We start from the raw sequence: 15,829 nt of genomic DNA on the forward strand, positions 1-15,829 counted from the left end.
TTTGGTAGGTTTGTCTTCACAGATACAGTTGTGACAAGAAGCCTTTATTTTCCAAGAGGAAGTATCTTCTAGAATGATACACCTTTTGGTACTCACAAGAGGGTTTTTTTCATTTAGCTTTTGAAGTCTTAAAGGCTTCTAACTAGTACTGCCAGGTTTATCACCATATTTCTCCCATTTTTCTGCTCTCCCAAAAGTCTCATGTGTTATAGTAGTAGGGACACAAAAACTTCTTTTAGGTATGGTATTTATGAAAAAGTAAGCAAGAGAATCAGTAATGCCTAAAAGGCCCTTTGAAAGATGCACCCTCTGCAGGGTGTATCTTGGATGAGAACCTATTCTCCATCTTTGTGAATCAAGGCAAAGCTTTATTTCTGGAAAATGAGATCAAAAAAGACAAAATGACAGGACAAGCAAACCCCCTAAAGTTATAATACTTTTACAAAGAGAGACAATCTGCATAATCTGGCAAGGCTAAACAGTCAGTGGAAACAGTAATTTCAGTATCTACCTTTTACCATGCTACTAACAGTTCTATAGTTCATGTAGACTGTATTTCTAATGAATTTGCTGAAGGAGAAAGCAGGTTCAAAAGACACAGATGAAAATGGACAAGCAGAGTGATCATGTGTCTTACTTCCCCAGAATACTAAAGAACTTCGTTATCAAAATCCAAAAGCAGAATTTCATAGAAAGTGTGAGTATACAGTTTTTTAAAGGAATGTAGTAACTAATACTTACCTAAAGTAGAAATTGCTAGAAAGGTCCACATTTTGAAAGATTCTCAGATACCTAGCAAATCAATCCAAATTAAAAGGGAGATTTTTAGTTTAATCAGACAGTTCCAAGAAGTCAATCAGTGACTCTCAGAAATTAAACTACATATAAATATTGACTCTTGCAGTATATTCCCTTCGTATCTTACTGTAACTGTTTTGACAGGTAATTCCACTAGAATGTCAGCATCTGGATTAAATAAATCAAATAGTGCTTTCTTTTTTTTTTTTTTAAACGCAGTGTCTACTCATGTATGTACTCTGCTTATTTAGGCAGTTGCAGATAAAGTTGTAGCTCTGTTTTCCACATAGGTGGGTCAAATCTAGGTCTTATGCAAGCAAACACCCAAGAGCACTATCTAAGAATTAAAGATTTTCACAGTTATTCTCAAATAAATGAACAGGAAAAGAAATACCTATTTCAAGATGCCATACTCTTGCAAATTCTCAGAAAAGAATTTGCAAATTCAGTAACACTCTATGAATGATAAAATGGCTAACACCGTAAACATATAGGTTAAAGAATACAGTCCGCTTCATTCTAAGAGGGAGACTGAGGTTTATGATCAGTCAGACCTTAAAGTGGAAACTTTCTGAGTAGTTCCCATTGCCTTGATTTTATTACCTGACATCAGTTTATCACAATCCATCACTTTTTGACTACTCACTTGGTACTGACTGGAAAGCAGTTTATTGATACCATGTGCTTGGTATTTCATAGAAGTAAAGCTCCTTCACCCTGATAAAAACACCACCAGAATGTGGTTGTACATTTCTTAAAAGGCTTCCTCGCAAAGGCTCAAATTTATTTTTTTCACAAAAAAGTCAAAAAAAACCCCAAAACCCTCTTCAGGTGAGATTAACATGATGCTAGAGATACTAATGGAAGAACTGTACTCTGAACAATATAAATCAGTATTAGTATTACTTTGCCTTTGTAAGAACAATGTTTATATTGGATGCTTCCAGGTGCATATTTGCAAGGATGTAGCTTTGACACACAGGCCACATGAAGACATAGACAAAAAACTCTGAGGGAGTGTAACAGTTGTTTTACTTTGCAGGTTAGAGGCCACGGAACTTGTGACTGATTCTCCATTCTTCCATGTTACTTTATCAACTAAGATAAAATGGCTTGAATGACATACTAACAGAAGGAAATCCATGACTGAAATTTCTAGTTGCAGTTTACCACTGCTTAGAAAATGTTCAGAGTACCACCATTATTTACCTGGCTTCATCAGGATGAGTGACCCTTACAGAGTCATTTGGAATGTAGATCATGTTTGTATCTTCTATTTTATATATTGCATGACCTCCAATATCTGCCATTTTTCTTCTTTTTGTTATTAACACAATGTAATAGCCTTCTAAAAACCTGACAAAACCTGTAAAACAGCATTAAAATGGTATTAGTTGAATGTTTGTGTTGATTTGATCAAACATATTTAGAAAAACGGCATCAGAATTGTTCCCAGACTTCATAGAATTTTTGTTTGTTCATAATGTTATGTACAATGTGCATATATATACACATACAAAAATACAGATACACATAGACAGAGTTTTACAGTTTCCCCCAGTAGGTGTCAATCAATGACAGGTTTTACTTATTTTCCCCCCTTCCACTGTAAATATTTTAAATATTAGGTAGCAGAGTTAAGACATTAAAAATTCAGAATAAGTTGCTGCCTACTTAAGACACATGTATATTTGCTTTTTACAGGAAATAGAACAGGCAGTGTCTGGCTTTACTGCCTAAAACCAGAGACTTAAGAAGCCGTCACCCTCATTCCCTAACACTACAGGGCATAGCTGTGCTTCTCCACCAAGTTTCTTCTTTGGGTGTCTCTACTACATATAATTAGGAAACATGGTTAACAAACTTTCCAAAGCAATACAAATGTATAAATTAAAATTAGAAATACAAATACCTAAATATCCCTGAACCCAAATGTGTTTCTAATACAGTACAGACAGTGATACAGCAGTATTAAGTTGTAATAACTAATAAATCACATGAATCAGCTCTTGGAGGTAGCTGCTTTGAAGGGTTTCTACTAGCGAACAGCCTGAAACTCATTCACTACTGCACTGTTAACAAATCATAGAATCATACAATGGTTTGGGTTTTAAAGGACCTTAAGATCACCTCTTAAGATCTCTTCTCCAGGCTGAACAGCCCCAACTTTCTCAGCCTGTCTTCATAGCTCCATGTCCTTCTTAATCTATTAACTGGGGGGGTGAGGGGTGTGGGGAAACAACTCACAATTCACATTTTCACTTATATTCAGTTCTTTAGGTTTTATTATGAATTAAAGAAGGATGAGCAAAGCACACATTTTACTCCCTGTCACTGCTGGAGGCTGCAACGTGATCGAATGAACTGCGATATTTTCTTCTGCCTTATTAGCCCCCCTCGGAAAAATGCTCTCACCTGCACAAGGACAGGAGATCCCGCTGACAAGAGAAACAAATCTTCCAGTTGAAGCAGTCAGACTATTGAATTTCAGTTGTTAAATAGCAAAGTTCTTTCTGTATCCTCCAGGTACTGAAATCACTTATATGGACAGCCTCTATCCTTTGAATTTTACCAAATGTTATACTAAAGTCTGAAAGGCAACCCAGCCTTTCCCCTTGGCTTGATTCTCTCCATTTAAAAGCAATTTCTACTTTTAAACGCTATACAGTGAACCAGAACTTAGACTATCAGGCCCCCCATTCTGAGTGCAATGCCTCTGGCTAACAAAGTAACTGGAGAACAGAACAAAGATGCCTTTTCCAATTCTACAAAAAATACCAGACCTGAGCCAGGAGAAAATAAACAACCAGTACATTCCCTCAAATTACATATTTATACAGCTTAGACAGGATCAAGATGGAAGACATCTAAAGCATATAAGAGAGCATGTTACTTCTAAATAAATCATCTAGAAATAGTAGACCATATCTGATAAGCAATGCATTTGCCCAGCTATAGAATAGAAACTTTTCTGTTACAAAAAGTACATATAAACAAATACACAATTGGGATGGAAAGTCTTCATTGAATACAACCACATTCCAACCAAATATATTTTCACATATTTAGATAGTGAGCACTGATGGCTTGTGCGAAAAAAGCCGATGCTGCAAGATTGTCAGTGGCTTCTTTATGTTTACCTTATTACCAATACTCTTAAATTAATAAGGAATATAAGCCTCATCTCATGAATTTCTGAAAAGAGGATCCACTGCTAAGATCCAAAACACTCCATGGACAAAAAGAATATAGAAGAAATGTTGCTTAATCTGCCACTTTAGATTAGAATACTAATAATATTTTCTACACTTTGGGTGTTATGAAAAATTCAGGAGCATCTTTTAAAGCAATTGCTTTCTCCACCTTCTCTGCAACTTTGGATTTAGACATCCCGTTATATACTAATGCAGATAAAGCACAAAGTATTCTTGGGAGCTGTCAGAGTACACATTAACATTTACTTTGGAGACATCACCCATAATATATTGACCTCAGCATCTGACAAAAGGCAGGAGAGTAGTGACTTTCAGATGAAATTAGAAGCTGTTAAATCCCTAAAGCAATTCTCCAGGATTACGGACATCAGATCAGCATTTAAAAATTCAGTTGACATACCAGTCAGCTATACTTGTTTGAATACACACACACACACATAAAAAAACCTTTACATGTGTCACTGAAAAAAACAATATAAAAAAAAAAAAACAAAACAAAACAAAACAAAAAAAAAAAAAAAACGAACAAAAAAAAAAACCAAAAAGAAAATTAAATCATTGTTCTGAATAGTGTGCGATGAAGAAATACAACCTAATAAAGAATGTCAACTTTTGCTTTCTTTTAAAAAGCATTCCATGAGCTCTGGAATTCAGAAGGCAAAGTTCCACATGATTTGTAGCTTACAATGAGTTGAGTTGGGTGAGATCTTCAACCAAGCTTTTACAGTTTGGCCGTTTCCTAGATCCATCCCTTAACAACAAAGAAGAGATTAGTAACAGTACAACTCTCACCCTTGTACTGGCCATCTGTTTTCACAAAACACACAGAAACTTACTTACCTTTAAGAAAGAAATTTCTCAATCCTAATCCAGTTTAAAAGTAAAAATAAAGGGAGGGAGACAGAAAGATACAGTGTGACACAGTAAGCCTCACGTCAAGAAATAAAAGATTTTATAAAAAACAAACAAAACACTTACCTACTACACCAAAAGCAGAGACAGCTCGAGATAACCCAGAAGAGCCCTTCTGTCCAATTTTCGTTCTGTTTCCCAGGTCTAAACGGCCAAGAAGTTCTCTCACTTCTTGTTGTGTATACACATGCTTTAAATTAAAAAGTCACTTAAGTTACTGCTTTGATAGTTAAATGGTATTTCATGTCAAAGAATAGTAGAATTTATTTAGTATACAATAAACCAAAGTATCTACATCCTCTGTCTCCTTTTTCAGTCCTACCAACAAATACAAGAACAAAATTCGCCATTCACTACAATAGAAACAATCATGGTCACATGTGAACTCAAACATTTCTAAATCTTAAGTGTTAAGATTCTCAACCATAAACTTCCTGGAAAGAAATCAAGTTTTATCCTATTATGTACATTAAAGCTCTTGCTGCTGCTATTTATTTTGCTTCAGATATGGTATATCATAAACACTAAAAATTTGGCTAGATCACAATTAAACGTATTTTGCACTTAAAACAGCAAGGCTGAACATAAGAAAACCACTGGGAGCATATACATAATAAACCGAAAAACCTGGGAAAATCTGGTCAAGTGAACCAGCTGTTTGGAGATCTTTTGGCACTCCCTTACTGTAACTTGTCATTTTCATGCTAATATGCATCTGACATGAGGAAAAGCTGAGAGAGTTGAGATTGATCAGCCTCCAGAAGAAAAAGCTCAGAGAGGATCTTATCAATGTCTATGAATACCTGGTAGAAGGGAGTAAAGAAGTCTGAGGCAGACTCTTCTCAAGTGGTATCCCATCAGAGGATGTGAGGCAATGGGCAAAAATTGAAATACAGGAAATTCCATTCAAGCATAAGAAAAAGCTTTCTTACTGTGAGGATGGTCAAACACTGGAACAGGTTACCCAGAGATGACATAGAGTCTCCAGCCATACTCAAAACATGACTGGGCACGACCCTGAGCAACCTAATCTAGTTGACATTGCTCTGAGGATGAGGGCAGAACTAGACAACCTCCAGAGATCTCCTTCAATCTCAATTGCTATGCGACTGACTCTGTAATATACCTTTGCTGAAACAGATTAAATGTGTAATATTTCAATTCAGTTTAATATGGGTAGTATTATTTGGAATAACTGGGGGAAACAAAAATAAATTGAGAGGGGCACTCACCTTATCATCAATTACAACCAAATCCTTTGGTTCAGTGCGATCTATTTTCAAAACACGGTATTTGGTTTCTGCAGGATTACTTCCGACAAGAAAATACCGCTACATTAAAAAAAAAGTAGCCAGAATATTATACAAGCAACCCAAGCCCATTGTAACATAAGACATCAACAGTGTCATTTATATAGTTTCTAGACTAGACCCATTTCAACTAACATCAAATATATAATATTCCATATGGACTGTTCATAAACTGGTTTAGACATCAGTACCTTAGGAAGGCATATTTCTATACAATCAGCCTTTGTAACTTAAGAATTCAATCTCTCCACTGTACAAGGAAGAAAAAAACCGTAAAATTCAAAAAAGGTGAAAAGTTGTGTAGAGAGAGGAAAAATGTAACTTATACCAGGCACTGTCCTGGTATACACCTGGAATACACCCTACCCCAGCCATCACTGTCTTCTCATTTGCTTTATAAAATTTAGCTGAAGCCTATGAACATGAGTTTGCAACTTCTCATGATCTCAACCTACTGTTTCTATGTTATAGTCCATTGCTATTTTTGACAACTAGTCTTTCTTAGTTGTCCTGGGTTCAGCAGTAGCAATCATTTTTAATCCTTCTTAGTAGCTGGTGCAGTGCTGTGTTTTTGCCTTTCGGCCTGGGAACAGAGCTGATAACACTGATGTTTAGACTGACCAAGGACTTTGTGAGTCTCATGCTCTGCCAGGGAGGAGGAGAAGCCGGGAGGAAGCAGGGACAGGACATCTGACCCAAAGTAGCCAAAGAGGTATTCCATACCACAGCACGTCATGCCCAGGATTTAACTGGGAGTTACCCAGAAGGGCTGGCTCACTGCCCGGTCAGGCTGCGTATCTATGGGTGATATTGTATTCTCTTCCCTTGTTATTTCCCTTATCATTATTATTATTATTGGTGGCAGCAGTAGTGGTTTGTGTTGTACCTTAGTTACTGGACTGTTCTTATCTCAGCCTGTGGGAGTTATATTCTTTCCATTCTCCTCCCCATCCCTCCAGGAGCAGGGGAAGGGGGGAAGAAAGGGCGGGGGGGGAGTGGACTGTGTGGCTAACTTGATGACAGGGTTTAAACCACAACATTAGTCCATACTAAACATAGGAAAATTTTAAGTACTTAAGTACTGCAAGTTTTCCTCATTTTTTATTTATATTTGCTATGACAGACTTCTCACCAATGTTCTTTCACAACACTCAAGTTTAATTTCACCAGCCATCCTGGTTAAAACCACTACTTTTTGTTTAAGTTTAGCTTTATTTCTCATTTAAAATATGAAAGACCACCGATAAACATATAAAGTGTCAATTTCTCATTTAAGTGAATCAAACTATAAATGAATTTTTACATTTAGAGGAATTAACAGTAAGCACAAGTTGCAGAACTGACTTGCTAGAAGCAGCTCTCATTTTACTAGTTCCTTTAATTAGTGTGGTGCTACCACACAGCAAGGTGTAACTCATTAATAACGCTCAGCCTAACAGGAAAGCATGGCAAATTCATGTGGATCTATGCAGCCAGCTCTTAACTTTAAAAGTCACATGGATTTAAGACGTGGGAAAGGAAATCAGTAACATTCACACAAACCTCAGAATTTTGTGAGTTATACCAATCAGATGTCAAGAAACATTTAACTGTCCAAATGTTTAAGGTGAAAGAAGTACTTTAAGCCCTCTTTAGCTTCCTTGAAGTCAAAAAATATCTAGTCAATAAGAACTAAGAAAGGAAATAAAATACTTGAAAAGCATAAAAGAAACACCACCAGCTCCTGGCTTCACCTTGTACACTGACATTACAGCGCTTACTGAGTGGCAAATTTTGCTGTTTACTCCCAAATAATAGTAAAGAAGGCCTTCAGAGCCACTTGCCATCGCAGCACTCCCCTATTGAAGGCCTTGAAGCAGCACTTTGGCACAGGAAACCATTTCCTACTGGTTTTTTTAGCAGCAATGTGCTGCTGTGCGCAGCCCAGGCTCCCCAGCCTGCCCACTCGGAGTACCCTGCACAGGAGATCCCTTAGGGCCAAAGCCTGCCCCTCCCAGGAGGGAAATCATAACATGGAGTGGGTTGGAGCCCCCACTGCATGGCACTGAATGGCACAGAGGTGGAAAATAGAGCTTTTCTGTATCACCCACCACCAAGACACTCCCAATCACCAAGACAGACACCTGCTGAGACCATTCCACCATACCATGGTAGAAGATGAGTGTGTAGAGGAAAATATCGTATTCATTTGTAACAGAGATGATAAGTTAGTTTGCATTTTAAGAGTGCCACTTCTCTATTTGTAGTAATTGTTAATTAGAGCTAATTGTTAAATAGAGTAATTGTTAATTAGAGCTAAACAATTTTAAGTAGTCCATAATACTACATACAAGTAGTATAGTCCATAATAGTATAGTCCATACAAGTAGTATAGTCCATAATACCACATACAAGTAGTACATAATACTACAGCACAGCTCAGTGACCTGACGAAATCCATCCGCGAATACTGAAGGAGCTAGTGAATGAAGTTGCTAAGCCACTGTCCATCATATTTGAAAAATCATGGCAGTCAGGTGAAGTTCCCGACAACTGGAAAAAGGGAAATATAACCCCCATTTTCAAGAAGGGGAAAATGGATGACCCGGGGAATTACAGACCAGTCAGTCTCACCTCTGTGCCTGGCAACATCTTGGAGCAGATTCTCTTGGAAGGCATGCTAAGGCACATGAAAAACAAGGAAGTGCTTGGTGACAGCCAGCATGACTTCACTAAAAGGAAATCCTGCCTGACCAATTTGGTGGCCTTCTATGATGGGGCTACGAAACTGATGGACAGGGGCACAGCAGTTGATGTCATCTACCTGGACTTGTGCAAAGCATTGGACACTGTCCCACATGACATCCTTGTCTCTAAATTGGAGAAACATCAATTTCATGGGTGGACCACTCAGTGGATACAGAACTGGCTGGATGGCCACACGAAAAGAGTTGTGGTCAATGGCTCGATGTCCAGCTGGAGACCAGTAATGAGTGGTGTCCCTCAGGGATCGGTGTTGGGACCGGTCTTGTTCAACATCTTTGTCAGTGACATGGACAGTGGGATTGAGTGCACCTTCAGCAAGTTTGCTGATGACACCAAGCTGTGTGGTTCGGTTGATACGCTGGAGGGAAGGGATGCTATCCAGAGGAACCTCGATGCACTTGTGAGTGGGCTGATGCCAACCTTATGAAGTTTAACCATGCCAAGTGCAAGGTCCTACACCTGGGTCGGAGCAATCCCAGGCACAGCTACAGGTTGGGCAGAGAAGAGATTCAGAGCAGCCCTGCAGAGAAGGACTTGGGGGTGTTGGTCAATGAGAAAATGAACGTGAGCCGGCTTCAGTGTGCGCTCGCAGCCCACAAAGCCAACCGTATCCTGGGCTGCATCAAAAGCAGCGTGACCAGCAGGACGAAGGAGGTGATCCTGTCCCTCTACTCTGCTCTCGTGAGACCTCACTCGGAGTATTGTGTGCAGTTCTGGTGTCCTCAACATAAGAAGGACATGGAACTGTTGGAACAAGTCCAGAGGAGGGCCACGAGGATGATCAGGGGACTGGAGCACCTCCTGTATGGAGACAGGCTGAGAAAGTTGGGGCTGTTCAGCCTGGAGAAGAGAAGGCCACGTGGAGACCTCATAGCAGCCTTCCAGTATCTGAAGGGGGCCTACAAGGATGCTGGGGATGGACTATTCATCAGGGACTGTAGTGACAGGACAAGGGGTAACAGGTTCAAACTTAAACAGGGGAAGTTTAGATTGGATCTAAGGAAGAAATTCTTTACTGAGGGTGGTGAGGCACTGGAATGGGTTGCCCAGGGAGGTTGTGAATGCTCCATCCTTGGTGGTGTTCAAGGCCAGGTTGGATGAGGCCTTGGGTGGCATGGTTTAGTGTGAGGTGTCCCTGCCCATGGCAGGGGGTTGGAACTAGATGATCTTAAGGTCCTTTCCAAACCTAACTATTCTATGATTCTATGATCTCCAATGTCCAGCTCATTAAATGAGTGCAATTTCTTCACAAAGTGACGCCTACGGTTACCAACAAATCAACCTGAATAAAAACAAAACAGTACAACTCTAAAATGCTTGTCCAAACAGCAGTTTGGACCAAAGACCACATTTAAAATTGGAACATAGCACATGACACACAGGAAGAGAGAGACAAAGAAATGGATACAGAGTTGCAAATGTTACTATTAAAGAAGTTCAGCTGGATACCTCTCCATTTTCATTTCAATAGACCAATAAAGCACAAGGAAGTGCTATGAGGAACACATCACTTAATCACTTAAGCAGCTGCTATAGTGAGCTACACACAGCTACAGTGCCAGCTTTACGTGCTGGTGCTGCTGCTCAGAACAGCAGCAGAGTTAGATTAGATGAGAAGTAATTGTATCTGCAGACTATGGTAGCAACCATCATAATGAATGGTACTTAACAAGGTCTCTTTGAAGTACTTTAAAGACTAATTTAGCAGGGTTGCTTTACCTTAGAAAGCTAGGCTGTGCAATGTATTTAGGAAGGTCAGTTAAGAACAGCATCAAAACCCAGGATACGTGGACTTAAAGAGGCTACCTTCTTAGAAAGCCAGGCAATGGCAAATGTCTGTTTAGCAAACAGGAATCTTACCCACTGCATGGTAGAGGATATTCCTGTGGGAGTTATAAAGAAGGAAACATTTGCAAAAACTTTGGAATTTGGACTAGTCCTCAAAACTAGGACCCCAAAATTGGACTTCTACTTGGGAAGTTTTCAGGACTGGCTAACAATCCACAACCCCAGAATTACTTGAAAAACAGCATGACACGCTAGCTCACATTCAACTTTTAAGATCTGAAATGAAAACAAAGATGATATGAAAACCAACAATGCAAAAATTAAACAAGACATTTCAACATTAGCTGCTTCTGCTACCTAATTTATGCATCTATTGAATAAATAATTCTGTCTTACTGGATGATATGGAGCACAAATAAAACCATTATCAGCAACATGTACCACAATTAAATTTCCATCACATGAACAGTAGGAAAGAATAAAGAAAAATACCAAGTCAACACAACACTGAGCATGTAACATCAAATAAATTAATTTCTGAGGTTGTAATATAATTGCAAAATTAATCAAAGCTCAAATGCACTGTACTGTTTACAACTATTTCAATAAATACAAGTCATTATGATTAAAGAAATGAGAACCACGGGTGAGCTGTAGAAACCTTTCTGGGAGTTTCTACCCTTATTCTCTTATTCCATTTATAACTAAGCTGAACTGAATAAATTGAAGCATGTTTCACGTGTCTCAAGCAATTCCACTCCACAGCAAAACCACTACATTTAGATAAATGGACAACCTTGACCAACAAAGTACTTTCTCTGCAGAATAGTACACAAGGAGAAACTGCACAGGCTTCCTCGTATTACTTACTCTGCCAAAGCCCTTCAATCATCACCTGAGATGAAACATGCTGTTTCCACGTTTAGTCTGCCCTTGGCCTTTGCTGAAACTTGGTAAGTGCACTTTACCAACCGCAGCAGCGCACCACACAGCTATGAGATCTGTACTGAAGCTTAATTTACTGCACAATTATCACTAAGCAACCACAAAATAGGAAAAATCATTTTTCCCTTCCACCTGGGACTGAGTTTTAACCAAAGCAATCTAATTGAAAGGCATTACACCCTCTTTTATCAATCTTTTGATTCAGCCATACCAATAAAAATTGGTCCTTCTAAAAGGAGTCTAAACAAAATAAAAATCCTTATTGCAACTTGCTGTTTATAATGGCAAGATAATAGTTCTGAAATCTAACATTCTGCCCCCAGAATTTTATTTTTTTTTCTTTAAGAAGATTACTTCTTAGAACTCCTGGTCTAAAACTATTATTTGCTTCTTTGTATAGACTAATTATCACTAATAAATGTTAGCACTATAAAAAACATTTTCACTCATCAGATAAAAAGCAATACGCAGCTCAATCAGCAGGAAATAAAAGTGCAGATACACTAGAAGTTATTTCAAAAACATGGCAATGCACTAACATAGACAATTTTTAAACCGGAAAATAGCATAGAGAAAACACTTAGAACTTACAACAAAATGCTGCAGAAGTCACCCAGTGAGCCCAAGGATATGTCTAAAACCACAAAGCCCTAAGGAAGTGTGGTGGCTTGCCCTTGGACAGCTGCCAGACCCTCACCCAGCTGCTCTCTTGCTTCCCTTCACAGAGGCCACCCTGCATCCCTCCACTACCTGGGCACCCAATACATGAAGGCATTTACAAGCTAATCACACTTTCTGTTAACACACTAGGCTGCCAGATGTGAAAAACCTTCAGGTAAACATTGACTTTGGATCAGCACATTATCATCTCTCTACTTTACTTTATGCTTAACTGGGAAGTGCAATGGTAACTGTCACCTGCCATCAAACCTCCACCTTCCTTCACATCGGGCATAAAGTTATGCAAGAAAAAGCCTCTTCCTCAAATTTTTTGTGGTAGTTTTAATAAATACTGAACTTGATTGTAGATCAGAAATCTTCAAAGCACAAACAAGGTATTAAATAGGGTTAAAAAAGATATAGGTTCAGCCTTTTTTCTCTACTACACCAAAGAAGGGGAGAAAAATAATTACACCTAGATGCAAGGTACAGCAAGAACTCTATGTTCATTCTTTCTATAGAACCTTCAGTAATTCAGGAAGTATTTTGTTCATCTCACAGAATCTGGGAGAATGACATGAAGAAAGGAAGAGATGGTAAGTCAGGCAAAAAGAGATACATAAAAATAGTAAAAATTCAGTTGGTGTGCTGTCTACTTCCTGTAATCTGTTGAAACTGTTCAAAAGAAGCTCTTTCAAGATGAGAAATTTTAAGAATACACCCTGCCAAGCACCACTCTCTAGGCATGTAGAAATTGCTACCCACTCTGCATCCTACAGCCTTATTTCTCAAATTAATACGGGCATAAAAATGTGTTCTTTTACCTACTCCTGAGGGTCATCATAATTTCTTGCTATCTTGTGCTCGGATTATCCTAATTATTTACAATATTTCAAAACTCAAAGCAGAGCTGACTCACATTTTGGGTTTGTAACATTACCAAAAATACTGAAGTATATTGGCACTAAACCCACTACTTTAAAAAAAAAAAAAAAAAAAAAACCAACCCTACCTATGAGATGATTTCTTATTCACTCCACACTAAATTCTCTGCTAACCTCCCTTTTTCCATTAGAGAAGCCAGAGATTTTCCTTACGGCGCTGCACCTCCATAGAGGATTTGGTCTAAATGCATAAGGCCACCTATCTTTTTAAATGAAGATGTGCAAAACAACCATGTTAATCTGATAGCATCTTTGTAAGTCTAGACTGTATTTTATGCAATTTACCTCAATTTTCAATTACTTTCGTACAGGACTTCAAAATGGATTAAATATTCCACTTGTCGTGTTCCAGTCTCGGCACCATCCTTGATTAGAGCAGCTTGAAAATATTTAGTCATTCAACTGTTTAGTATGCTTACATCTTCAAATTTGCATATTGAATATATTTCATTTTATTTCTACAAGAACACTGATGGATCCCACTTTCATAACTTTATTGTTATTACTCATTTTATCTTTACCCTTATTCTGTACATTTGTACTCAAAGTAAATCCTTACTCTAAACAAGGAAATATTTAGTTTTAGGACCATAACAAACTTTGTTTTGAAAATAAAAAATGCTGATAGAAAATACCTATTTTTCTTCATCCTGTTGATCTAGTGACTACGTAGTGACATCCAGGACAAAAGAAATAAAATGTAAGTTACCGAAACAACTTAGGTAGATGTTTGAAGGCACATCTTTCACATGCAGCACGGTGCTACCACCTTTGAACTTTATATTTGTCCTGCCTCCATAGCATATACCCTTCAAAACTTCTGTTCCTATCACTGCTATACCACCAAGTATCTGTCGTAATCATAAATGGTCTCAGATCTCACATATACTAGCTGATTAAGTTTCTCTATTTTTTTGCCATACATCTGGCAGTACACTAAGACATTTAAGACAGAAGCAGTACTTCCCTAACTTTCACAAAACTCCTTCCTTTGCCCCTACTCCATCCTCTACTCCATTACATCATTACTATTCCTGGAACACCACTACAGAGGGAATAGGACAGTCAGCAGAGAGGGGCTGTCTTCTGCTGATGAAATCATTCCAGAGAGACCAAATCTCACAGCCACTTCTAGCTAGAAAATTATGATAACTAATGTTTGCCCTGTAGATTGTTTACTACTTTCAGCATTTTTAAGTGCATCAGATAACCATCTATATAAACCAATGCATTATTTTTAGAGGAAAATTAATTTAAAACAAACAAACAAAAACCAAAACAAGACAAAACAAACTGTTTTCCCTGGGGTAAAAGGCAGAGAAATCTACAGGTAATTATGCTAGTAACATTGCTTAATAAGCTTGTATAAGTCATTTGGATACTGTGGAGATGGAGACTGTAGAAGAACATGATTAGAATAAAATAATATTAATTAAACCTCATAATATCCTGAAAGATAGGCAAGTGATATGCCTTTATAGCAACTGCACAAATTGACTTGTTTAATGTCATACTTCCTATGGGGAATGATAATTTCCAATGAACTAACCTACAGCTTTCTGGTGGGCTTCATTTGGGGGATACACAGAACTCCACCTTCTCCCAAAGAAGAGAAGAAAACATCTTTTGTTTCTTATTAGTCATTTGCTGAAATATCTTTAGTGCCCTCTGGCGTGCATTTCAGCAGTAAATGTATGTATAAAATGAAAGATAATTGGCATTGATCTGAACACAACTGTTTCAGCTCATGTTTCTGACTACTTCTAAACAAACCTTCAACTTCCCAGGATAAAGAGGAGATACAATTCACAGCTCCATGGTATTTATTGACCCAAAGCATTAGTTTAAAAAGGAGGTCTCAGCAGCTATGTTGCTATAAACATTACTAGAAAATATAGAATTTTACTCTCCATTGCTTCAATCAACATTGTGAATTCAGTTCTCACCTCTAAGACTCTTCCTTGTTTGACTGCAATAACACTACCAGAGTTTCTCCTGTTTGACTTAAATAATCCTACTGTATTCATAACTCAAAAGAAAAATGAACCCAAGACCCCCTCTGTCCTGGGTTCAGCAGTAGCAGTCAGTTTTTATCCTTCTTAGCAGCTGTTGCAGCACTGTGTTTTTGACTTTCGGCCTGGGAACAGAGCTGATAACACCGATGTTTAGACTGACCAAGGACTTTGTGAGTCTCATGCTCTGCCAGGGAGGAGGAGGGGCCGGGAGGAAGCAGGGACAGGACATCTGACCCAAACTAGCCAAAGAGGTATTCCATACCACAGCACGTCATGCCCGGGGATGTAACTGGGAGCTACCCAGAAGGGCACGGCCCTTTTCTCTGTCGGGCTCTTTTCCGGTGGGCGGTATCATATTCTCTTCCCTTGTTATTTCTCTTATCATTATTATTATTGGTGGCAGCAGTAGTGGTTTGTGTTATACCTTAGTTACTGGACTGTTTTTATCTCAACCCGTGGGAGTTACATTCTTTCGATTCTCCTCCCCATCCCTCTGG

The 15,829-nt window shown here is 38.4% G+C and overlaps 1 protein-coding gene across 1 annotated transcript in view; it reads right to left on the minus strand.

Annotated features, from left to right (window-relative positions):
• The window catches only part of FIG4 (FIG4 phosphoinositide 5-phosphatase), a 70,310-nt gene that overhangs the window by 51,422 nt on the left and 3,059 nt on the right, over positions 1-15,829 (minus strand). The window contains exons 2-5 of the mRNA XM_080615126.1: positions 6,158-6,256; positions 4,992-5,115; positions 2,008-2,164; positions 742-792 (exon numbers count right to left, since the gene is read on the minus strand). Coding sequence (XP_080471252.1) covers positions 742-792; positions 2,008-2,164; positions 4,992-5,115; positions 6,158-6,256 — 431 coding nt within the window. The remainder of the gene's footprint in view (positions 1-741; positions 793-2,007; positions 2,165-4,991; positions 5,116-6,157; positions 6,257-15,829) is intronic.

Source organism: Psittacula echo (assembly GCF_963264785.1).
Source record: "Psittacula echo genome assembly, chromosome: 4".
Classification (NCBI taxonomy): Eukaryota; Metazoa; Chordata; class Aves; order Psittaciformes; family Psittacidae; genus Psittacula; species Psittacula echo.